This window comes from Dysidea avara, chromosome 12 (assembly GCF_963678975.1).
Source record: "Dysidea avara chromosome 12, odDysAvar1.4, whole genome shotgun sequence".
Taxonomy (NCBI): domain Eukaryota; kingdom Metazoa; phylum Porifera; class Demospongiae; order Dictyoceratida; family Dysideidae; genus Dysidea; species Dysidea avara.
In genome coordinates this window covers 5,986,827-6,013,264 of record NC_089283.1, presented here as the reverse complement: position 1 = coordinate 6,013,264, position 26,438 = coordinate 5,986,827, and the positions used below count along the sequence as shown (strand labels likewise).

The window sequence follows — 26,438 nt, the reverse complement described above, 5'->3', positions numbered from 1 at the left end:
AAGTATTGGCTACTTCGGCAATATTGTGTTTAGCATAAAATGGCCTAAACAACTAATCTTGATGGAAATGAGATTAACAGATAAGCCAGAAAGCTGAAGGTCATATTGTGTAAACAGCTATACCGGTCTTCCTTCCTAGCTCCTTCAGCCAAAAGCTGGGTATTGGTGAGAATAGTTAGTTCAAACTAACAGATGGAATTATTGGAACTAAAACCATGTGGGCTGGGTAGCTTGACAAAGGGCACATTTAGGGCTAGTAATAATGTTCCACCTAGCCAGGTTCATAGGAGTTGGTAGAGTATCACAACCAGCACATAGCAAGAAGGACCTGCTGTTTCTCAGGGAGGCCGTACATCAATCTCTTCCATAAAGGACAAGCTTGCTCCAGAATGACAATGTCTAAAAAATTATTCTGAACAGTTAATGTCTCAAATTTTTACTCCCAATAATCAACATGAGAATGACGTAAATCATGACGTGCATGGTTCTTGAATGTAGCAGAGTGAACGTTGGCAACTGAAGCCTTAGCAGCAGATAGAGAGTTAAGGACGGTTGGAGAAACATCTGGACTGTTGGCTAGAACAGAATATTGCAACATGCATTCATTGAACAAAATAATAAACAGTAGTTTTGCTGCAGTACATATAAGCATTGTATACATAAGTAATTGGCTAACATCTGACAAGCTGTATTTGTTAATTATTTCTTCAAAATCAAAACTACACTGTGAATTTGCCATGCTACTTGACATGTAGGATTACTAAATTTTGACCTTGTAAACCTTCAGTTATTTTTGTTATGACAGCACAGTGAGATACACATAGCTGCGCATGCATAGCAGACATTATTATAGCTTCACAGATGCATAATCATTGGTGTGAATAAACATTTACCAACTTGAAGTCTATCCATTCCTGGCAAGCCATTACAGCTGCATTAAAAGACAAACTTTATACAAATTATTTCTTCAGTAAAATGCATCTGTTGAATATATTATGAATTTAACAATCCTAAAAACAATATGGGTACACTATCCGTAAAATTATGGCATGATATACAAAACATTAACATTAGCATATGAGTGATTGCATTTATCATGTTTTTGACGTGTTGAACTTTTTTACGTGTTGTGGCTAGTGATACTGTTCATCCTCAGAAGCATTACTACCATTATGAGGATTACCCCTTCTTGTAGTCACTCCATATGATGGGTTAGCTTCCATCTTGCAATCATGTGAAACTTTATCCTGTGATGAATGTTGGATGTTGGGTTGCATACACTCATACTCATCTTCATCATCCGGAGTATACGATGGGTTATGTCTGGAGCTAATGACATCATCTCTTACATCAACATCATATGCTGGATTAGGTAGTAGCACAACATCAATATTACTGCCATGGTATAATGGTGGTGGTGTGTTGTCATCTGTATGATTGTTTATTAGGGTTAGCATTACCTGGAAAAAAATGGATAGTAGGTTAGATAACAGACCATAACCCTAATGCTGATGCATTTACAGAGTATGAGAGCTCTTGGCTGGGCCTGTGCATGTTGTGCATGTTGGGTACATACTACACACCATCACATAAAGATCATATCTCAGTAATGGAGTAGAATACCACATGTACAGTTCTACAATGGCAGAAAAGGTATTCTTACCAAAACAGCCGACCCTCCAAAAAGGACAGAGTGAACTGAAAAGTTAGGAAATCAAGGGTGGTGGCCAAGAAATCATGCTAATGCTGATCATTTTTAAAAGAGCAAAAGATATATACGTACATCTTACCATATGATGTGGAGTTTGGGAGCTCATAAACAGGATACGAACTTTTCTTCTGAGATTTCTTGATATAAAATAATATTACAATCAACATCACCACCATAGCTATGAATATAACAAATAGTCCTCCTCCAATTGCTCCACCAACTGCAGCACCAGTTGATCCATCATTACTGCTTGTGCCTGTAGTAAGTATATCAATGCTAATACTATATATAGTACAACTGAATAGAGAAGAATAGAAGATGGAGCATTAAGTCTTTATTATTATTATTATCAATTTTGTCAAAAGACCGGGTTGTACAAAAGGACAAGCCTGTAGTCTTTTGAAGTTCTAACAGTAGCTAACTACATGTACTCCATAGCCATTAGCCAAATAAACAAATGAGTGAAAGTAAAACTCTCTTCCACTTGTTTAGTGTGCATATCAATTTAAAGTGGGGAAGGATTGAAGTAATGAAAACAAAATAAAGTTCTGTACATTTGTCACCACACCAGGAGTGCAATGACTATATCTTGTACTCAGGAGCAGCAACTTTTGCAGTGATACGTTGACTGTCTGGCCCCTTTATTGAGGGAATATTGTGTTAGTTTTACCAGTTTGGTCCTACAGTAGCTATGTGGCCACTGGCCTTATTAATGAGGTGGCCCTATTAATGAAAATTTAATCAATGGAATAGTATGGAAGATACATCTGGACTTGCTGGACCTGGCCACTATAATGAGGTGGCCACTAAGTGAGGTTTCACTGTATGTACTATGTAGAACAGGTTTTGTATAATGTAATGCTAGATGAAAATTGTATGGCTAAATACTATCCAGATTGTCCTCATCAGACAACTATATAAATGCATTTGGTGCAGCATGTAGTGATATACAGTACTGGTGATACTACCTGTATTGCTTCCTGTACATCTTTCTATGATGATCAACTGTTCTTCACTGTCCATACTATCCAGGGTACATAATCCTGAGCATGGATATGTCTGGGTTACATTTCGTGTATCTACATTGGTATTAACCAAGCAAGTCCTTGTTTTGATTCTTGTTGCAGGACAGCCAGTTGTTGATGGTTCACTCCAAGGACCCCACACAGACCACTGGTTCCGTACTGCAAGTATGATAGTCACACATATATTAATAACATTGTGAAGTCTATAGCTTACCTTCACAACAATCTGTTTCAGTCTCAATGTCACCAAGAGAGCACTCAAATTTGCAATACCTCACTGAATCACTAGGACATGTTCTTTGTCTGCTACGTTGACCACTAGTGCACATCTGCTCCTCCAAAGGACTCCATGTTTCCCAGTCACTCCATGTAGTTGGGAAGACTGGATAATAATTGTGTGTGTTGAACACATTAAAATTGATACAGTTGCATTAGGCAAGACAAAACCTTTAAGTTATCTTCCAAACACCATGAAGTCAAGCAGACATTTCATTATCAGATTGAAATGTGTTATGCATTAAATCTATCCATTGGTTAGCTACAATTCAGTAATATAATCTACTTACTCATCCTTATGGTAAAATCTTGCTTGTTTTGATCTTGGTGAAGTGCTAATCAAGAGCATAGCCACAAAAGTCAGAAATCAACCCCGAGGTTGCTCTATTACATTAAAGAGTAGTGTGACTGCTCTGTTAGAATCTCTGACTGCTATTAAAGTGTCCTGATAGGTATGCCACACTGACCATATGTAAACTAACCCTATTTATTAATGCACTTTAATTAGAGATCTCTTGTTGAGACAATATGAGGAGTGCCCTTTGAGTAGGAATGATAAACTGTTTCAATCTATATCTGGACTAATCATTTTGTCAGTGTGCGATGGCTTCCCTATATTTGTAATGGAAGTCAGTCATGTTTCTATATAGTGACTGGATTGATTGTAGAGATGCTTATTGTACTATTCTTCATTTCTAACTTTGTGTAACAGGCTTAACTTGTGTAGCTGAAATGGTTAGTTACTTCATGTGCACACATTCAGACAAATAATGATAAGTCTGGTGCTATTCTTTCATAATGATGTTACAAAAGAAGAAAGCAAAAATTTTTAAATTTAATTAGGGATCATAGAAATAAAAAGTAGTGAAACAAGGGAGGTCATCTATACCTGCAGATATACTAGTGGACATGTAATCCCTAATTCAGTCATCAATATAGACTGAAGCAGGGATTAATTCCACTACAAGTGTAGGCGACCTTCCTCGCACAACTTTCTATGCCTATGACAACTTTAAAAAAATTTCCTTGCACTTGTAATACTATATAGGTTGGCAGCTGATGAAATGCTAAGAGTTTGAGAGCAATAAGCTACAATTATACATTAAGGCCACTCCAAGTCATACCTTAGTTTCTGGTTACTCCCTAGCCAACGAAAGGATGCGGGCAGGTGGATGATCAGGACTTCAGGACGATAGACTCTTATAGTAATGTATACTGTGATGATACTGTATAGCGTTATTATTTGCCAATTCATGTTGATTTTAGCATATTAGCTAACCAGCATTCTTACAGCATAAATATTTACTTTCTGCTACTCATGTAGCCACTATTTTGCTTTCCAAGTGAAATGTCTTATTAGCTATGTCAGGAAAGCACTAGTTATTAGCTATTAAAGTTGTTCAAATCATCCAAAATAAAATTAAACAGTTTACACATCAGAAACTCTTCCTTCCAATGTGAAGTCGTAGCCCACTATGTGCTTCCATTCAGTATAAATCTTGAGAAAAGTAACTGTCAAAGTTTAGAGTCATTGAGTGCTCCAGGCCAATGCTTTTCAGTGATCATGTGGGAAAAGTTGATGTTTTACCTAAGGGTTACCACTTGCCAATCTAGGACTATCATAAAGTATTAATTAATTTATTATCAATTTTGTCAAAAGACTAGGTTGTACAAAAGGACAAGCCTGCAAACGTACTCCCCACAAACACACACATACAGTAAGACAAGACATTACAAAAGCAATGAAACAACTAGGACAAAGCAACAGGCCAAACACAAAATAAACACCTTAATATGAATACAAAACAAAAAACCAGAGAAGAAAACGACGGAGGGCTAACAGAATAAGGGTGACTTTTTAAGCCACAGAATGGCATGAGGTTTGATGTTCCACAAAAATGGGCTGTTGGCAAAGAAAAAAATAACAGAAAGAATTAACAGAAGCAACAGGCCGAATAGATAGAGGATAAATCTTGTAGGAACTTGAGACAACCAAAAACGTTCACAGAGTTCCTGTGGTGAAGACTATCATGAACATAACAAATGGAGAAAAAGCTATGACATTGTTGGATAGAAGGCCAGTTTAGCAGACATCAGAAGACTTGCTCCAACAATACGATGAAGGAATCCACCTGCTGTTGGAAGCCCTACGGGCAGCTCTTCACTGTACTGATTCTAAAGCACTAATGTTTTTGGCAGTATGAGGATGCCAAACAGGACAAGCATACTCTAGCACAGGGCAGGCAATGCATCTGTAAGCAGTAGGTTTTATTGAAATATAAGCATTGAATAAACAGTGACCAAGAAGTTAAGTTATGGAAAAGTTGAAGCTTTAGCAAACCGAATCTTATTGGCTTTCCAGTTAGTGTACCAGTGTTCAGTGATAAGGAAGCTGAAGTTTAGATGAGTTACTAGACTGATCATTAGAGGACTGCATTTGAATTGCTAGGAAAGTAAAAGCCATGGCCTATCTGGTTGATGCTATTTAGGCTAGCTACATATTGAAGCTCCTGGTAACCTTAATATAATCAAGGACAAAATTAGTCACAAACATTTTAGTGGTGTGGCATATATACCTGACTACTCTAATATTAGAGTTAAGGGTAGTGACTGCTTTATTAGAATCCGGCCTGACTGCTCTATTAGAGTATCTCGATCTTTTTGGTTTTTACTTGGTCACATGCACTTAAGAGCCTGTAATATTAATAATTGCCCTCATAAACTGGGTTTCTAGGTTTTCCATGCGGGCGGGTGACCAGAAACTAAGGTTTGACTTGGTGTGGCCTAAGTACAATAAGATCAATTCAATACCATAGTTAGCCTTATAGTTATTGGTTTATCAAAGTTTGGTTGAGATTAAGTGCATTACGCAATTGTGACACAATCTGGGAAAACTGGTCTTATCGCCTATTTAAAAGTAGAAATGCCAGTTTTATGTATTTACGTAGTGTGTTTAACTCACTAATGGTTGAAGCTATATGTACAAACTTTTCACATGTTTTACACCAATTCCTTACTTTTCAGAGCATCCACTATGGTAGTAGCTAACAAATAAGTTTCCTGCCATTTTACATAGATTTTAAACCAAGGTTGACTGTATCTTGCAAGCTTCAAAAGGGAGGGAGGCAGGGAGAGCAAGAGGCTGTTTAAAAAACAAAAGAAGGTGTAGGGATGAATTAGGCCAAGTTACGGGCCATTCAGGTCTCAAAACTGGCTAAAATGAAAGCACATTTACAGCACAGGTTTTTTTATTAAACACCATGGTGCTGTACAGCTACATACAACCAATCCCAGGCTGGGCAGAGCTCCACTAGGGCCCCAGACCACTCATACAGATCATCACTGTGCAACCAGCAAAAGCAGACCACTCAAGTCTAGCTGATTTTGGTAATGAAATTTGATAGTCTAGTCATGTAGCTTTGTGTTAATGGTGAAAAATCAAATCTGCTGACATGGGCAATAAGACCGGTTTTACCTAGACCCAGTCACAGTTATGTATATAGGACTTACCAGTTCTGGTATCAGTTTCTTCCACACAACTGTCCTCACAATCGCCAACATTTACACATGATGTACGGTCACGTGTTCGTTGTCTTGTTTGCAGTGCAGAAACAGATGAACAAGCCGTGGATGTCCAAGTAGTCCACTGGTTCCATGGCAATGCTGTGAAATATTGTAATGAATGTACACAAGCAACAGGCAGAAATACTTAAGGAAAAAGTGCTAAGAGATAAGGGGGCTGAATGATGGCAAGATATTTGAAAATAATTAATTATATTAGTGGAAAGAAACCAAAAGACTTAAAGCACCATAGGCTTGATATCAGTGGTGTCAAGATGATGAATGATAAAATCTGATCATTTATACAATATTATGACTCCTACAGTAACCTGTACTGTATATTCCTCACGTTTGATCTTAATCAGTAATTTTAATCTATACATTTGATCACATTCATCCTTAATGCTCCAAATTATATTCATGACTACTGTTACAAACACACGGATTCTATGAATCAATATGACTGCTCTATTACAGTATTTGACCATTTCATTTGCTATTAATCTTTAGATAATGGTATGCATAAACTCCTTTGATCATGAGGTCTTTAAAATAACTAATGAACAAGTTCTCTAAAACGATTAGAGACCTCCTATACAGCAGGTTGGTATCCAGTGGAGAAAGTCACCACACAGCACATCTCACTACTAAAGACCGAGCAGCACTGCAGATCTCACAGTTGATCACTGATCTGCTATACCTCCCTCAGAGATCAGTGAGCTTTCTTTTATAGATAACAATGTGGAAAATGTTTGTGGGTTCAAGACATGATGACATGGTAATGTTTTACTCAACCCAGTATAGATACACCACCACCATTTTCTAAGGTACTGCCCACTCAGATTTAAAATCACAAAGATTCTTTGTATTTAACTATAACTTATAGTGGCATTTCCTACAATCATTTTTCACTGTAGTGGAGGCCTAAAGCAACCAAGAAGGGATTTAGGCTATGCTTATAAATATTCAAGAATTATTGGCTAGTATATATTTACATACCAGTGCAACATAATGGAATATCTTCAACAGTCCTTGTTGCTTCCCTGGGGTTGCAAATAACAGAACATTCTGGGTTAACCATTGAACACTGTATGGCACGAGATTGTGAGATCATCCTTGTTGTACCACATAATGGTACTAGTGGAGACCACATGGACCAACCAAGTGACACTGATACCACATCTGTTGAAAGAACAAAATTATATGTATACGGCTGGCTATATTATAGCATACACCGATTGATATGGAGTCAACCCTATTTCACTTCTATATATGTATATACCTGACATGTACACAAATGGACAATAGAATTTGAAACTTTAGCAAAATCCTGACTGCACTATTAAACAATAAGATGTCTAGTATACAATAGCTATATATAGCAACAAAACTTCACGTAGCCATGTAAGCTCTAAGACCTCACCCCTGTTGGTTATATACATTAGTATATTGTAGCTTTAGATGGTATACAACCACCAGCTGCTGAAAAATATTACAAAATCATTTCAGTATTGGTAATAAGTCAAAATTGTTTAAGATCAGATCACGTATGTTGTCAAATTTAAAAGCCGACAGTAACATGCAGTCTATAGGTATGCACAAAAGACTCACAAACTGTACAGTTGGGATCTGGAGTTTCCTTTGTACGTATAACAGTTGATATACTGTAACAGAACAGTTAAGGATAATGATAATTAAACTAAAAGCAATTTATTGCTACAGATATTGCATATTGCACAATTGTAAAGAAAGCTAAACCTCAAATTTATGATGAAATTAAATTAACTCTTTGGCATGAAATCACTCAATATTTCCCTCCTGTGCCTTTGGCATGTTAAGTTTTTTTATAGATAGTTAACTTTTAGTTGTTGTAGAGTTCAGATCTTTCTGATTCAACTGTGAAATTAAGTTTTGGGTAAGATAAACTACAAAATAAGCTGTATGCCTCTGAGTGAAACCCCCTTATTCAATGTCTAAATCAGCCACACAACTGCTATCAGTAGCTATGACACCCTGCATAGGTACAGCTGCTGCTCTGAATTGGAGTTGGAAACCAATTGCAATCAGCACATTTTCTACAACCACTACCTGGGTAGACCCAGGAGCATGTGCAATGTATTTAGCCAAGTTACACAAACAGATTTTTGTGCTGATGTGTGTGGTAGGCGTGATACCACTATCTGGGTCACTATGGTATAATTTTACAATACTGCAAACTACTAAATATAATTTCAAATAACTTGTTGTTGTTTCCATGTCTGTTGAGTTATCACAGCTGGTAGTGATGCTAGTCATGTTAGTCACAGGATCGAGCACTTCCACTGTCATACAGTTAGCCACTATTCTGCTACGAGAAGCTTCAGTGATACTAGTACAGGTCCAAGCACTCCAAGGACCTGTGGAGACTGCAACAAGGCAATAATGAGATGGATGGGAGCAGCTCTGTCATAATACACAACTTAATCTTTTAAATGTTATAAATTATATACAACACACAGAAATGCAAAGTGTGATTATTATTAAAAATTATGGTGCAGTAGTACTGTATAGTAGGAATCATAAAATTTAATGGAAAGTAGTAGGATAACAAGTACAGCTACTCCCTGTTACAGTAGCTTAATCACTTCAAATACTTTTGATTTCTAAGTACATTTCTCTAAGGAAAGTGTCAATACAGAAATTAATATGCCTGTATGGTTTTGTTGCGTAAAGGAGAATTAAGGCAATTATGTAATAAGGATAAAAGGAAAGGCAAAGTGCAGAAGATAGACACTCGTCAGAACCAGAAAGGTACATGTCATAGGTGAGTTTGTTATTGTGGCATGAGATGGAGGCTGTGTGCTGCTTTGTTTGGTTTCTGGCCTTGTGACTGCAGTCAAACAAACACCAAAGCAGGCCAAATATCAAGTTTGGTATTTTAACAATTTAGTGTTTGGTCTTCTGTAAGTGTTTCCTTGTCAATTTGATGATTATTCCATGAGGGCAACCTGTGATAGTTCTTAATGATAGAATTCTTCTCATTTTAGGGATAACCCTACTAAACAGTACTACTGTACTGTTTGATACTTGAATACTCTATGAGGTTAATATTTGGAAAACCACAAGTAGTGGCTCAGTGATTAAACACTATAATTATGGGAGTCCTTGATCAAATCCGGAACATCTTTTTAACATTTTCATGTACTTATATTTTTGAGTATCTGTTCTTTAAGAGCAGTTTGATTGACCTCACAATGTAATAGTTTTAGTATTGCATCCACAACACAAATTTCTACCCTATGCACAGATTAAGTTTTAAAAGTATTCCTAAAAGTGGCTTAGCCTGTAATTAGTCTTTTAAATAACTTATTTAAATTTAAATTTTTAATAGATCGTCACCAAATTTGATAATGAATTAATTCACCTTATCTACATGTTTTGAATTAGCATTTAACAGTGGCTTTTGTAAAAATCTAACCCTTGATTAAGGAAAAATGGAACAACCGGTGGAATTTTTGCTCATGAATATTTGGTGAGTGGCCTATTCGGCAGCTACACTTTGACTAATAGTCTAATTTTTAGAAAGGAATATATGGAGCTATGTACCTAGCTATGTATAAACTGTAACAACACAATTGTGTAGTGTGGTGTGCTCTCTCTTGGCTGCATGGTAGTGTGCCTTAATTAGTTTATCATCCAAGGAGTTCCAAAAAGGCATGAAGCCTATACCTTTGGGCTGAAGGCACAAGTGGCCATCTTACCTTCAATACCACTCCTATTTTTGTACACAACAATTGTTATAATCTTAAATTGATGCATTGTTTGGTGTTATAAAGCAAAAACTTTCATATGTTATGAAGATTCAAATATCCCATAATTTAATGCATCTGTTAGCTATCTATATACAGTATATACCACTCAAATGTAACATTGTCTCACACAAGTGCAAGTGATTAAATAACTTGCTAGTTAAAGCGCATGGAACTTGTTTCACTTGTGAGTATTCACCCCAGCTAATTCACTACGTAGTATACTGAATTAGTATAAATTATATATGTTTGATTGTGGTATGAGTTTTCTGCAATAACCGTATGAGCAAGTTATGTGTTAATGTTTTACTTATGTAAGTTCACGTATGTATTATAAAGATGTGACTTGCACCTTTTACAAAACTGAAGTAGATGGCTACACAGCAATACAATTGGTTGCAGTGGCGGAGGAAGTAGTTGATATAAGGGGGGGCTGACCAGGGGCGGAAATGAACTGAGGCAGTACATTGTCTCTGGTTGGTAAGGCGAGACCAAAAAAAAAACAAAAGGTCACAGCCAGCTGACAATACACCAACTACACATTTATGGCTGATAAACTATATAAAATTCCTTAAATAGCTCACTACACACTGCTCTAATACTGTGACTGCTTTATTAGAGTGACTGCTCTATTAGAGTATCTCGACCTTTATCATGGTTTTCAGCCCCACTCCAAGAAGGATAATTTCGGCATGATATCATTCTGAGGGGGGGGGGGGGGGATTCATCCCCCTAGCCCCCCCCCCCCCCCCCCTTTCCTTCGCCTATGATTGGTTGTGACCCTTAGCATCACTACCTGGGGCTGATTTTAAGAGATATCTTTTCTGGATGGTGTGACAAGCTCAAGTGGTGGTTTCTGGCCTTGTGAAGAACCTGGCTGGACAACAATAACTATTGTATTGGTGAATGGTTTGCCAAATGTTTTCTGTGTTGATTTTACTGCATACCAGCCACTAAGAAACCAACTGAAGTATTTCCATGAATCATGATATGCCTCCATTTTTTAAAAGTAACATATTTGTCTGTGTACACACTTTTGGGATCACATGATTGTCACTCCAACCACTGCAAATTAAGAGAAGCTGCCTACACCAAATTTGGTAAACAGTTTCTACCTGCTGTTATATGTTCTCTGTGATGTACTGAATGAAAATAATGAGGATCCCACATGCTATATGAGAGAAGTGTAATCTGTATGGTTGGGCAGGTACTAATATGCTATATTCAATTTATAAAAGGATGAATATGATAAAATTTTAAAGTAATTTTGAAGTACTTAAAAATGGCAATGATATAAACTTTGAATGGATTTTGAATCGATAAACTTTAAACTTTGTGAGTGGCAATGATAAACTTTGAATAGATTTTGCCTATATACTCTACTGCATTTAACAGATGTTGGTGCATATATACTATGTTAAGAAATCCACTGAGCATATTCTTACCAGTTCTACTCTCAGTACCATTGTTACAGTTATCCTCACAATCACCAACATTTACACATGATGTACGATCACGTGTTCGTTGTCTTGTTTGCATTACAGAAGAACTTGTGGTTGTCCAGGTTGTCCACTCATTCCATGGTAATGCTGCAAAAGAATCATAATTTAAATTCTAAAGTGACACATAAGAAAACTTGCCCTCTGTAAATACTGTAGTTAAATCTGTCCAATCAAGTCATTCGTACAGTATATCAAAAACTATTCTTGGCCCTTATTGTTACAGTGAAACTTCACTTAGTGGCCACCTCATTATAGTGGCCAGGTCCAGCAAGTTCAAAGTTTCCATTATATTACATTAATTTAATTTTCGTTAATAGGGCCACCTCATTAATAGGGCCATCTCATTATTAAGGCCAGTGGCCACATACTACAGGACCAAACTAGTAAAACTAATACAATGTTCCCTCAGTAAAGAGGCCAGCTGAGCAGGCAGTCAAGGTATCACTACAAAAGTTGCTGCTCTATTTTAACTACTGAAAGCGGTACCCATTATTCTAGTATACTTCATGCTTTTCTAACCATTATGTCTCAAGTAATGCTGGAATAGTTGGTACATTGTATGTTCCTACCTTTCTCTGTGATAAACTCTTTATAGTGCATGTGTTTAGATCAATTGTACATATAGCTGTTACAGCAACTAGGCAGTTGCTGGTTTGTTGAAAACCTCAATAATAAAGTCATTTTGATTTATGGCCGCATCAATGAGGTTTTCGGTAATAAGGCCACTTATTATGGGTCCCGTAGGTGGCCCTATTAATGAGGTTTTACTGTACTGTTAATATCACACACAGTAGTGAGTTGTGAGGCGAAGAAAGTACATAGTGAATGGCACAGCATATAACACACAATCACTACTAGGAGATTTATATACACATACCACTGCAACACAATGGAATGTCTTCAGTCCTTGTTGCTTCCCTGGGGTTGCAAGTAACAGAACATTCTGGGTTAACCATTGAACACTGTATGGCACGTGATTGTGAGATCATCCTTGTTGTACCACATGATGGTAATACTGGAGACCACATGGACCAACTAAGTGACACTGATACCACATCTATTGAAAGAACATGCATAAATGTGAAAATATGGTAACACAATCACAATAAAGTACTGTATAGCCGGAAATTTTCGAGGGACGAAACTTTCGTGAAGCTGTGTAAAATCTGATTTTCGCATTTTTTAATTCACGAAAGTCTAGAAAACCTATGCACATTGGTAATATATAGCTGTATGCAATCTCAACATTTCACGATTATATTTTCATGAAGCTGCCATTACTCATGAAATTCTTGAAAATTTCGTCCCTTGAAAATTTCCGGCTATACGGTATTGCAAGTTAGTCAGTGACTCTATTATACCAACCAGTGGCGTAGCTACCATTGAGGCAACCGAGTCAGCTGCCTCGGTAAAAATGCTCAACAGTAGGCTGAGCAAGCCTGAGTTTTGGCACTCCAGATTTTCTACTCAAACATTGCTAGACAGCATTACTGTACCCCAGTAGCTGAAAAGTGGTCCAGTACCATGCAAGGTACCATAGGCTCCAGCCCTGCTTAGCACTGCAGCCATAGATTCTATTTTGTGTGGCTTGAATTTGTAAAAGATCGAGATACTCTAATAGAGCAACCATCGTAATATACTCTAATAGAGCATTCAATACAGATTATAGCCACTGTTCTCATTACACTACTTGATCATTTACATTTGTTAATTGTCTTTACATTGCTTTTCAAAAATTCCAATGAGTCAATTACATGGCATTACATTGAGTTAATTGATCATGCATATCATGCATTAGCAGTTACAATAAAAAAAAATAGCTCGCTCCACATTCCATATCAAAGCATATATATTTTCAAAATTTTCATTGAAGGGGAGCATTCCCCCAGACTCCTTAGCTTGACATGCTTAGCACATGCAGTTGAGCATCACATGAAAGAGATAATTATGTCTGACTTAAACATCACATCAGATCAATAAAAAGTAGTGTACATGACTATGACCTCCGTTGCAGTTCATGGATGGCCTGACTGCTCAAAATATCTCCGGAGTAAGTTGTGTTGCATGCAATTAAACTAGTCTAATACTTGAAGCATGGTATACTGTAGCATTAACTATGCTGGAGCATTACTTATGACATGTAGAAAAACATTCAGAGTCTTCTGAAACACATTCCTCCATCCAACCAGATAGTCAACCTGCAAAATGTGGTACCACCCATACTTGAAAGTATTTGTGAATCAGTTGAGCCAGAAGCAGACCCTCAATTTGGTCAATGTATAAGCTTTGCCTCGGTAAAAATTTTTTCCTGGCTATGCCACTGCCAACCACTTTGTAATGTAATGTATCAGGTTGATGTATCCTTTATGCTTCACAGAATGTAATGATATCGATTCCAGCAGGGGTAAAGATAGGTCTTTGTCTCAGCAACTGTATATGCACATAGTTAATTATAGCACACCATGATAAAGTGAGCTCCATTTTAAAGGGTGGGGGTGGGACATTTCTCCCTCTTGACAAATTCTTGCTCCGTGGCTGGAAGTTATGGGAAATTCCATACATTTTATAAGTTTTATTAGTATTACAATTAATTGCATGGGCTTATAATACCGTAATGTAAATGTAGACATAAAAATTAATTCTGTAGAAAATGATCCCAAGATAGCTTTGATATTTGTCATAACCTGTGGCTAACAGGATGTAGGAGTTTGAATTGGTATTGCATTTCAATGATGAGGTAATTTACAAACGTACAAAGAAATACAGCAAACTTCTTTCTTAGCACTACCTGTAATTTGCTACTATTGATACGTACTTGACCGGCAGTTTCAGCTGGTAAAGTTTTCAAAGCACACTAAATCATAATAATAATTGTAGAAGATGTATACATAATTGGTAGCTCTTTATCTGTACCAAATTTCAAGGTAATCGCAATAAGCATTTGCAATTTTGGCAAAGTGTGTGAAAAGAATAATTTAAGGTTAATAGACCCTTTACTCATTTATATCTCACAAATTGCAAGAGCATATTTAATCAAATATGCTGTGGTCTACCCTATCTGGTTGACAACTATAATGCAAAAATGGCTGGTGTGTCTTGGAGAAGGGACCATAGGGCTAAGCACATGCTAGCATAAAAATGTATTTTTCTTGTCTATATACTCACTATGTGCAGGGGCGGATGAGGGGGGGGGGGGCTTTGGGGGCTGAAGCCCCCCTCCCCCTTCATATTTAGGCTTTACTTGATCAATATGCTGAGTATTATAATGAAATTTTGTCTTAGCATAATTATATGATCACTAATAATACAAATACTCATAAAACCACCTTATAAACATCTTTCCAAGGTATTATCATTGGATTTATGCTAAAGTTTATGCAACAAGGACCCGGATCAGCATTGGAGGTGTACAAGATCGAAATACTCTAATAGAGCAGTCAGCTAACTACTCTAATAGAACATTCACTGGAAACATGTAGTTGGTTCTGTTATGGAATTTTTCCAAATCTGCCTGCACCTATACATACAATGAAGTGCATTGGTCTGTTTAAAGGGCTTCATTCATCTACTTGTGTAGTTAATATGTATGGAAATACTTAATTCAGGTACACAATTACCATTGAAAATGCTCTCAGATTCAATCTTGTATTGTTCAAATTTCAAAATTTTCCACTTTCAACATTATTATTCTAATATGCACCTATTCAGTGTTGTGCAATTGTGAGAGGGGTGCATCATGTACTTGGTTGTCTGTACCTACCCAAACTTTTCCATTAGCAAAATGCTTCAGAGAGCCATGCGTATAATCTAAAGGCAGTATATAAAATATCTACAGGCAGAAAATATATGTGGAAATATCTCCAAATTGCAGTATTCTAGCATCTATTTTTCAAAATTTTCCTGGGGCATGCCCCCAGACCCCCCTAGTTCCAGCATGCTTTGCACACCTCTACCCAAGAGATTAGTACCTTGAATTAGCCCCCCCCCCCCCCCCCCCCCCCCTTTATATATCCTAGATCTGCCCCTGATGTGGCACGCCAGCTTCACAACACACTTCTGTGTGTCTTGATAGCATGAATGAAGTAGGGATTAAATGTCCACTACAGACCACAAGTACGTGGTGACTCATGATACCGGTAGCAAGTTCCATAAAATAAACTTGGTGCATTGAAAACACCTCACATGTGCTACAAAAATTTTTAAAAGGAAGTGAAATTTGACAGTTTCTATATAACCACAATCACCATTTGAATGCACATGTAACATACTTTCATGTACGGTTACATTGACTTGCTTGTCAAGTTCTGTACATGAGAATAAACAAACCACACTATTCGTATATAGCTACTGCTGGAGTATCTTGCTCAATACGTAGACTGCCTTTTTTTCCTTTTTTTTTCTTTTCACAGACAAAATGTAAACATACAATGGCAGGAAAATTATATTCCATGATCAAACCTGTCATTGTCTCTGTGTCGGTAGAGTTAGCACAGCTTGTGATGATATTTGTCATGTTAGTCAGAGGATCAAATACATCCATTGTAGTACAGTTAGCCGCTATTCTGCTACGAGAAGCTTCAGTACTACTAGTACAGGTCCAAGCGCTCCAAGAGTCTGTGAGAACTATGACAACATGTGCTTGATGGGTGTGGTTCTTTACACATAAAGACAATTTTAATACCTTGAGATTGAGAAGCAGCAGGCGAAGTTGAGTAACACAGTATTAAAAGCAGCGACAGAGCAAGTAGGATTGTACGATGAGTCATCTCGGCTTTCTGTTGGCAAGTTACTAATTTGCCCCACGTGCCTTCTAAGTTTACGGAGAATTTCTACTCAAAATATACGGAATTTAATATTTGGGGACCGCTCACTTGGGACCGCTTCCTCTGATAAAACACACTCTCTGCTATAAAAGCTAAATAGTAAGTGTTGTGTGAACTTACTCAACGACCTCCGTGAGTTGATTGGTTAGAGTTCATATTGACACTTTTATGACTGCTCTTACTGAAATGATTACGATTGGACGAAAGGTTGTATCACTGATCATCACCACGACATGTGTAATACTTGGCATCATTCCTGCATCCTTGGGTAAGTGTTATAAAGTAGTTAAGAACAGAATGAGTGGAATGAACAGATTATTCAGTGAAACTGACAGCTAGCTAGCATTATACCTGCTTACTTTTATTCCCCTCAGCTGAGGTTTTGCTGATCACCAATAACTGAGTAGTTAAATATACATAAGCTACTAACAATTATATTTCTTTTGTCTTGCCAAGTCTCCAGTTATTATTTTAATAGCTTGGTATCCCTGAGACTAGACTCCTGACCTCTTGTAATTATATTGCACATGTAAATTTTCAAACTATGATGACATCATAGCAGTGGAATCAGTCTCCAATTTAGTGCAGTCGAGAATGTCATTGGTTGTGCTTGAATACATACCTGGAATGTGTGTTGAGTGGAGTCACTGCTATTATGGGATTTTGTCTGCATTGATGGCTACAGGTTTTCAGTAGCCTTGAGAAGCATATTTTTGTTGCCACTCTTCTTACTTCACGTTATTTGAGAAACAGTTATCTCCTTAAAGGACTAACTTCATTAATCTTGTGCTTACTGTGTACTGACTGTCTAGTATTCATCCTGTATTCAGAAGGATGTAATCAAGTTGACACAGGTAGCTATAAAACAGATGTAAGAAGTCATACAGTTATTTGTTATTCAATAAAAAAGCTGGAGCAACGAACTTTATGACTGGAGAGTTCGTGTAGCTATAAATGTTACACTCCCTATCAGGCTATATAGTTGCAATAGGACATTCACAGCTGCTAAATGAGCTCACGTTACTTGTTTTTGAATTAAAGTAATTACTGGACAGGTAACTTGGTTTGGTGACCAGTCTAAACAGAATCCATACAACTACATGAAGTGTGGTCTAAATAGAATCCATACAACTACAGGAAGCGTGGTATACACAGTTGTTACAGTTCTAGGAAAGATGAGAGATGTCATCTGTAACTGATTATATGTAAATTTTAGGACAGTGGTATAGATAGCTAGTGTATGGTCAGTCATATGTGTGAATGGTCAGGTGAGAATATGTAGCTATATAGAATAACTGTATTAGGTGAAGGAAATAACAATTAAGTCAATAACTAAGATTATAACTGACTTCAAACTGCTGTAGTCTTGTTTTCAACACTATTCTTTGAGCTCCAATAAACAGCTTACTGGATGGTATGTTAGTTATTGTCCAAACGGTAACTAACATACATTCTTATAAATGTTTTGATGTACTAATGACTTCGAGTTATATGAAGGTTTTTGCCAGCTGCTACTGTAGCTGTATCTGTACTGTGCATGAATATAATTCACTGTGCAGTAATTACATAGACATCAGCCTGTCTAAGAATAGCTAGAATTTAATGTGCAAGACATAATTGAAGTCAAATTTATATACCCAAAGAGGGCTGTTTATTAATCATTTGGGGCCCTTTTTTGCTCTTTTATTTTTTGCTGTTTATGGTTTCTCAGAATCCAAATTTTATGTTCTTAAAGGTACATACATGCCTTTGAATATCATATTAACTTTTCCTTTTCTAATAAGTCACCACTGGTTCTTGGGAAGTTTTTCTGAATTCTTCATGTTGTAGTTAAAGATGCATAACAGGTGGAAGAAATCTGAAAATGAAGTGAAATGGCATCCATGCTTGCTTTCTAATAACTGATAGTCGGCGTGCACATTATGTCTAGTCGGTACCATTCATTCTTTTGACATGGTATGCATGGTTTACCAGTCAGAACTTACGAAGTAAACAAAAAAATGTACCATGACTGAAGTTGGATATAAATGTCCATTAGTATAGTTGCAGCTCCCTTGTTTCCTTGCTTTTAATTTTTGTGATTCCTAGTATTGCTTTGGCTGCGTCAAATTTTATAACAATACAACAAACAAGTGTAAGGAAAAATAAGTAAGCAAACTAATGGCTGTTGACTAAAGAAGCTTAAGTACATTGTACCATCCTGAACTCCTTTAACATCAGACAAACGGTTATCTCTTTGTAAGGATTCATGTTCCTTAGAACTGTAGCTACCTACAGTATGAACTTTACATAATCCTCCAATGCTCAGACATTGCATGCACTATCCCACTAAGGATCTGTGAGAAAACTTAAAGCCTGTGAATACCGGGAGTCAGAAACATGTGAACTGTGCAAGAAATGCCTCTACAATCAATCCAGTCACTACAGAAATTGTGATTAAACGTGCCCTGACTATCAATTACTGATAAGCGAACCGCCATGCCACTTTGTGTTCTTACTACCTATTGTAATGAAATATTACAAACAAAGAACCTTATGAGAAACATCTCTCATCACTATGCAAATTATGGATGATTACCAGAAATCAGCACCTTTACAACAGTGGGAAAAAATGGGAAAAGTAAATGATGCTTGCATTTGTAGCAGCTGTGGCTGTCGAAAAGGTAAGCAATGTTGAACAGTGAAGAAATCAAACCTGTATAGTTTTAGTTATGCTTGGCTGGAGGCATCAGTCAGTCAGTAGTAAACAGAAAATTCAGTTAAATAAATTATAAACTTGTTGGAAGGGTTTGGGGTCACTTTGTAGACATTTATGGGTTTGGTTATACCTATCCTATACTAGCAAGCTGTTATGAAGGAGAAGTGAGACTGGTTTTCAGGTAGTATGTTTGGGCAAGAAAATCCTAACCTCCATGCACGATTCCTACTATACAGTATTATTGAACTGTATATTATTATGTTGAATACTATAACAGCTAGTGCACTTATTTGTCTAGTAGGGACCCGCCAATTATGCTGGCATAATAATGAACATAATAGGTTGCTGAAAGCTGCTAGCATAATAGGCAGAACACTTGTGCAATACCATAAATTATGCATTGTCAGTGAAAAGAACTGTGATGAGTGTATTGTACTGGCAAAAATGCACATCTTGGAAAGTCAAATGTTGAAAAAGTGAAGGCCATAGCCTTATGCATTGTTGAGTTATGAATCAGTTAGTCAGTTAGTGGAAAGTTCAGTTAAATTCCATAGAAACTTGTTGGAAAATTTTGTGGTAGCTCCAAGGGCTTATACTTACCAATACTGCCAAACTGTTTAGTAGGAAAAGTGAGGCTGTACGGGTTATTTGGGTGATTATGAATGGCAAGGAAGCCCAAAACTCCATGATGCCTATTATACAGTAATACCATACTGTGTGATGGTAGATTTAGTATAAAAGAGATAATTAATAAAATTGCTTTGATGGTGGGAGTAATTCACTAACTTTAAAAGTTTTTAATTCACCTTAATGTAAACCATTTATTATTTATAGCTAAGATAAATGCTAATACCGAATATGACAAAAGTTTGGTGTGACTGAAGTTTGGCAAATTAACATCAGAAGTAGGGTTGACAGATGAAAGTTTGGTGAAGTTATCATGCAGCTAGTAATATTAAATAATATAAAACTAATTGGTGAATAAAGCTTGCTTTGACTCATCATCTCACCAAATTTTCATTAGTATATTGAAGTGCTGATAATTGGTTGTGACCCATTTCCTGCTGACCAGCAGTAATGTTTGTTTAGCAAAAAAAAAAATACTAGCAGTTTTTGAGTAGTAAAAGGTGAATGTATGTGCTAGCATAATGGTTTTACAATGAATAATTATATATTCATGTAAATTATATATAGCTCAGATTGAGTGCGGATGCAACTATGATCACCATCTATGCAATGCTACAACTAGCACTTGTATAACTGATACGGCGTGTCTACGATTAGTGACGTACAATAATAGTGTTGTAACAGTGGATACGCAACTGTGTTTTGGTGAACTTGTTCCAGCATGTGATTTTTCTCATATGGAATTGCATGGAAATGATGTATTAATTGAAGCAGCACTTTGTTGTAGAACAAGGATGTGCAATACAAATGACACCTTGTTGGAATGGTTTGTCAGATCAAACTTAGGTATGTGTGTCAGTACACTTTGTTTGTATGTGTGTATGTTATTGTGTGTGTGTATGTTATTGTGTGTGTGTGTGTGTGTGTGTGTCTGTGTGTGTGTGTGTGTGTATGTTATTGTGTGTGTGTGTGTGTGTGTGTGTCTGTGTGTGTGTCTCTGTGTGTGTGTGTGTGTATGTTATTGTGTGTGTGAGGCAGCATAGCCAAGTGGCTAGGGCATCAGCCTGGTAATTGAAAGGTCCCAGGTTTGATTTCTGGTTGAGTCACTTCGGTGTTGTTATTTCCTTGAGCAAGAAACTTTGCTCACATTGCTCCAGTCTACCCAGCTGTTTAAATGGGGACCTGTGTCAACTGGGAAGCAGCCCACCCAGTTGTAACATCAATGGGTACCTGGTGTAAACTGGGGAAGCAAATTCCCAACTGTCCTTGTCTCACTTGGTGGTGTTGGGGTTGTTGTGGGACTTTACACGACCTCTCTCCATGAGACCTGGACAGTCCTCTTGCGGGTCACTAACCCTGCCCCAGGAGGATTTGCCTGCACAAGGCTCAAGTGCCTGAGTGGTGCACAGGCATCCTAGTGCTGGTTCACTGGGCGGCAATAGCTATGTCTCACATGGTTTGCTTTTTGTGTGTGTGTGTGTATGTGTGCGTGCGTGTATACAAGTTAGGCTGTGTATGTGACATTGCTCTAATGAATAAGTTTGGGAATAACAAGTGTCCAAAAATTATATTATTATTCTAACCACCTATTGCATAATTAGCAGATCCCTAATTCCGATTAATATTACACATCCCTGTATGCATCACTTTAGCTAAGCTGTCCAACTTATTGGATACAGTAGCATGGTTCCAGCAATAATATTATATTTAGTGTTCTAGACATCTTGACATGTGACAGGCCCACAGTAGCAATCATGTGATGAGCTGGCATATATCAAAGCTCAAAATGAGACATCTCAACTACACACATATCAGCACTTACTACGACCACTCGTATGTGACCCACTGAGTGAAAGCCAAAATATTTTTAGATAGGGGGCTCTAGACTCTCGGTTTGGTAGGGCATGGTGTTGAAGAGCAAAAAAAATGATATCTGCTAAGAATGGTTACCCTCCACCAAAAATTACATTGTATGTATCACTGATAAACACATAAAAATTCATAGTTTGCTACGCTGCCTCTCTGAATACTGTGATTGCTTTATTAGAGTAATTGACTGCTCTATTAGAGTATATCTCGATCTTTGCAATTTACTATCAGAAAATCACAAGGGGCCTCCCTTTGTAATCAAAGCTGATTTGTACAACGCCTATATGGAAAAGGAAAATGAATTATAGGCACTCTCATTTAATCGATCATAAATCATGAGTACTACAGACAGAGTTTGGACTTGTGTCATTGCGTTCACCATTAACTGGGTTTTTTAACTGACCTATATACACCCATGCCATTGAGCAAGAAGCTTAGAAATAGTGATGATAAACTTACAGCATAAACAAACACATGTAACTCACATTTGCTTCACCATACAGAAACCAAGCAAAGATATTCTTACTGACCATGAAAAGGTGAATCTAGTGATTGATGTACTAGATATTTCAATTCATGTCTTTTTTCACTGATTACCAAAGCAATTAAATGTGCATAAAATTATTTTTTGTAGCACACATTTTTAACCCGATGTATTTCAATGGCATTCATCTCAAAAACAGAATTATGCAAACAAGTCGGGTTTTCGCTCAGTGGGGCACACATGTATTTGTATTTGTTTATTACCAAATTTTTCTTCCACCATGTTGTGTAACATTGTTAGCACAAATATATGTATATGTTGATCTTAAAGTATTTGTTTCCAATAGGTGATAATGTATTGGATATTTCCATGATCACTGCAACACCTAAGGCCACAGTCAAGGCCACAGTCAAGGCCACAGTCAAGGCCACACTCAAGGCTACTGATGGTGGACAGGACAACAGGAGTCACATTACAGTCATTATCACAATTGTTACTGTACTGTTTGTGGTTGTACTAACTGTAACCATCATTGCGAGTGTTTTTCTGTTGTATAAGAGACGTTGTTGTTACCACACTCAGCAAGTTGCAAGTTTTGATGATCCAAGTGGTAATTGAATTGTGTTAAATTTGTATAATTTTATGAGTATATAGTGAAGCCTATGTATTAATAACAACTTTGGGATTGTCCTGTTTATCCAGGTGTCCTGGTTTTTGACATGTTCAGGGATACTTTGGGATCTTACCTGTCCAGGTGTCCTCATTTTCAAGTGTCCTGATTAACAGGTTTCACCATTTAATGTTCTCATCTATAGGAATTGTAATTATACATGTGTGTGTTGTTATTCATCACAAGTATTTTTAGAAAAGTTACTCTCCAATGTTATTAATTTATTAATTGATAGCTTGCCTAGTTGGATTAAGATAATCATTTCCTGTCTTTGACATCACTTATTTTGTAGTGAACCTAACATCACATTCAAGCAATGGGGTTGATGCTAAACGATCAGGAGAAAGCAAGACAATTTCACAGAACATTCAACTTATAGAGAGTATAGGAAAGGGTCACTACAGTGAAGTGTTTCTTGGCAAGCGAGGTTCACAGTGTGTTGCTGTGAAAGTATTCTCAACTACCATTGAGCAGTCCTGGAAGAGGGAGAGAATGATATATAGTACATTTGTGCTGGAAAATGAGAATATTTTGCAGTTTGTTGACTCTGTTCAATGGAACACAGGTCAGAGAATGTACTACTTACTTTGGAGGGTAAGCCTGAGCAAGCCCCAGTAAAATTTTACAGCTAATCTTTCTCCCTGCCAGTGTATAACGGTAAAAATATATAAAAATAATAAACATACACAATATCTGATTCTAACTATGACGCCTGAGGGCCGCACAGTAAGTAAATATCCACCTGTATTCAAACATGACTTTAACAGCATTGTTCAGCAAATAATATCCTACCATGTGAAACATCTGTATATCCCTTTAAGTTCACGAAGGCTCGCCCTCTTGATGTGACATCTCTCTATATAGTTTAGCTGTATTATGTAACTATATTCTGTACATGTAAGTTTGTATACATTACATCTTAATCATGTATGTAGTGTTAGAGTGTATGCTTGCACTTGTCTACAGAGTATACCATAGAAACTCATCAGACAAACGTGTGGTTAACTGAATACCAAAATCACTTCTCTTTGTAGTTGGTATTTTAGTTGGAGTAGTTGAAATTTTACTCATATTGTCATTTTATTTGTGGGGGTCATACACAGAGTTAAAGATACCCATACAGGGGTCTGGATAACTGGGTGGTATTATTATACATGCATAATATTTATTCATACAGTGGAGAGTCGATTACCCTAACTAATACGAGGGGAGGGGTGTTCGTATAATTGAATAGTATGTAAAATCAAACATCCATTGATTTATATTCAGAGCTTTGTTCAATAAAGCATACACTTTTTGACAAAAATAACACCATTCACTTTGGTGTTCAGATTATCAAACATTTGGATAATCAACTCTCAACTCTGTCTACAAGTTATTTTTCAAATTGCCTCTTAGGTACACAGGCTCAGCTGTGGATGGTGTTTGACTACTACCCTCAAAGGTCACTACATGACTACCTGTCTAATAATACAATTACAATGGATCAACTGAGTAAAATGTTAGTATCAATATCAACTGGACTGGCTTATCTTCATCAAGACTTCAATACTGGGAATATCTACAAGCCAGCTATAGCCCACCGTGACTTGAAGAGTAGTAACATTTTGGTTAAAGCAAATGACAACACATGCTGTATTGCTGACTTTGGATTGGCTGTTGTTAGCCTTGACACTTCTAAAGACATATTGGAAATAACTAGCAATACAAAGCAAGGTGTGTTGTTACATTGTATCCTATACGGAGACCTGTTTGAAATTGTTAAACACAGTGGTACTTCCTCTATCTAGCCACCGATTATCTGAATTGTAGAAGTGACTGCTCTATTAGAGTATTTTGTCTAAAGTGTATGTTCTATTAGAGTATGTATGGGCTTTGTTTATCCGAACTTTTCCGAACACACCTAGGGCCTAGGGACCACTGTAGCTGGTCACAGTAATGGCCTTATGTAGTAGGTAGGAGGTTGGTGCAATTTCTCAGTCACTTATGAACAGTTCAGACAAGTGGCCTTTCTATACACAAGTGGCCATGGCTGGTACGTGCACTGTATCTAACAGAAACGTGTGGTTGGATATGTGGTACTGCTGTTTGCAGTGCTGTTACACAAAAATTATGTTTTCTATGTAGGGGCAATAAGATACATGGCTCCAGAAGTGCTGGATGGAACGATCAACATCACCCAATTTGAACCATTCAAGCAGGCTGACATGTACTCACTGGCTTTAGTACTATGGGAGGCTACAAGGAGATGTGAAGTTTTTGGTACATGATATGTTGTACACACAATACAAACAGACTATATTGTATGCAATAGTTAACATGTACACACACACACACACACACACACACGCACACACACACACACACACACAGAGACCAATATACTATACAACTATGTAGCTATGTCTAAATACTTTAAACTTTCTTAATTTAATATGTTGCCACAGGTGGAGCAGCAGAGTACCAGTTACCTTATGCTGAGAGGGTGGTCCATGATCCAAGCCTGGAGCAGATGAAGAAACTGGTTGTGATTGGAGAATATCGACCACCCATCCTTGATAACTGGCAGTCTCATGAGGTAGTGTGCGAATTATGTGATTTGTGTTGTAAAATAATTTTCGTATGCAAAGCTCCAAGAAAATTTTTACATTAGATTAAACTACTCTAATAGAACAGTCATTCGTGTAAATCATATGAAAATATTTTACACGAAAATAAAACAAATTACAGTATCTCTTGGCTTTGATTAACGTAAAACTGTACCAGTCCACTATACATCATTTGGTGTGCATACTCTTTTGTATGTAGGTGTTGTCTGCTGTGTCCAAGATCATACAGGAGTGTTGGTACAGTGAACCTTCTGCTCGGCTGACTTCACTGAGAGTCAAGAAATCATTACAAAGAATATTTGGTGTAACTCATATGTAAAGAACTAAGCATAATTCATGTGCCACATATTATGCTCTTCATTTCATCATACAGTACTGTCTTACCATGATGTTATGAAAGTTTGTTAATCGGTCTGACTAAACCAGTCAAATAGATAATAGCCTTTACAGTCTGCATGGCTTGACAACTCATAAGGCAGCAACTCGTAACTATGTGGCAAAGTTTCAACACTAGGCATGGAAATTTAGTTATAAGTCATCAAACTTGGATATCTGGACAATTAAAAGGTTATATTAACCTGGTTTTGTCAGATTGGGCCATATTTATATGAGTGCTCTATATTTCTGACTGTTTTACTAGGAATTTTAAGCAAGTTAGAAATAATATGCACTCTGTCACAACCTGATTGAAATTATTGTAAATTATTACTGTTCTAATTTGGGATCTGTGATATGTAGAAACTATAGTGCAACTTGATAATCCGGTCATTACCTGATAAGGTCACTTAGCCTGAG

The 26,438-nt window shown here is 37.1% G+C and overlaps 2 protein-coding genes across 2 annotated transcripts; one reads left to right on the top strand and one right to left on the bottom strand.

The window, feature by feature from the left end:
• Window positions 1-980: 980 nt before the first annotated feature.
• Window positions 981-16,916, bottom strand: LOC136240524 (A disintegrin and metalloproteinase with thrombospondin motifs adt-1-like). Its single transcript, XM_066031521.1, has 11 exons — window positions 16,545-16,916; window positions 16,322-16,486; window positions 12,741-12,920; window positions 11,807-11,950; window positions 8,814-8,978; window positions 7,573-7,755; window positions 6,523-6,675; window positions 2,951-3,118; window positions 2,680-2,895; window positions 1,791-1,967; window positions 981-1,460 (listed from the first exon to the last, which is right to left on the bottom strand). Exons 1-11 carry the CDS (start codon window positions 16,627-16,629, stop codon window positions 1,426-1,428), a joined length of 1,671 nt encoding a protein of 556 aa, XP_065887593.1. The 5' UTR covers window positions 16,630-16,916; the 3' UTR covers window positions 981-1,425.
• Window positions 16,692-26,057, top strand: LOC136240525 (TGF-beta receptor type-1-like). The gene is made up of 8 exons (XM_066031522.1): window positions 16,692-16,954; window positions 20,579-20,857; window positions 22,711-22,974; window positions 23,327-23,599; window positions 24,433-24,750; window positions 25,162-25,296; window positions 25,482-25,612; window positions 25,843-26,057. Exons 1-8 carry the CDS (start codon window positions 16,855-16,857, stop codon window positions 25,960-25,962), a joined length of 1,620 nt encoding a protein of 539 aa, XP_065887594.1. The 5' UTR covers window positions 16,692-16,854; the 3' UTR covers window positions 25,963-26,057.
• The last annotated feature ends 381 nt before the right edge of the window (window positions 26,058-26,438 follow it).

Excerpts from the sequence above, each read along its gene's own strand:
- LOC136240524 (XM_066031521.1), bottom strand. The coding sequence starts at position 16,629 with ATGACTCATCGTACAATCCTACTTGCTCTGTCGCTGCTTTTAATACTG. Across the intron at positions 12,921-16,321 it reads CGACACAGAGACAATGACAG|ATGTGGTATCAGTGTCACTT; the intron begins GTTTGATCATGG and ends TTCTTTCAATAG. Across the intron at positions 3,119-6,522 it reads AGAAACTGATACCAGAACTG|TCTTCCCAACTACATGGAGT; the intron begins GTAAGTCCTATA and ends ATTATTATCCAG.
- LOC136240525 (XM_066031522.1), top strand. The coding sequence starts at position 16,855 with ATGACTGCTCTTACTGAAATGATTACGATTGGACGAAAGGTTGTATCA. Across the intron at positions 16,955-20,578 it reads CATCATTCCTGCATCCTTGG|CTCAGATTGAGTGCGGATGC; the intron begins GTAAGTGTTATA and ends AATTATATATAG. Across the intron at positions 25,613-25,842 it reads ATAACTGGCAGTCTCATGAG|GTGTTGTCTGCTGTGTCCAA; the intron begins GTAGTGTGCGAA and ends TTTTGTATGTAG.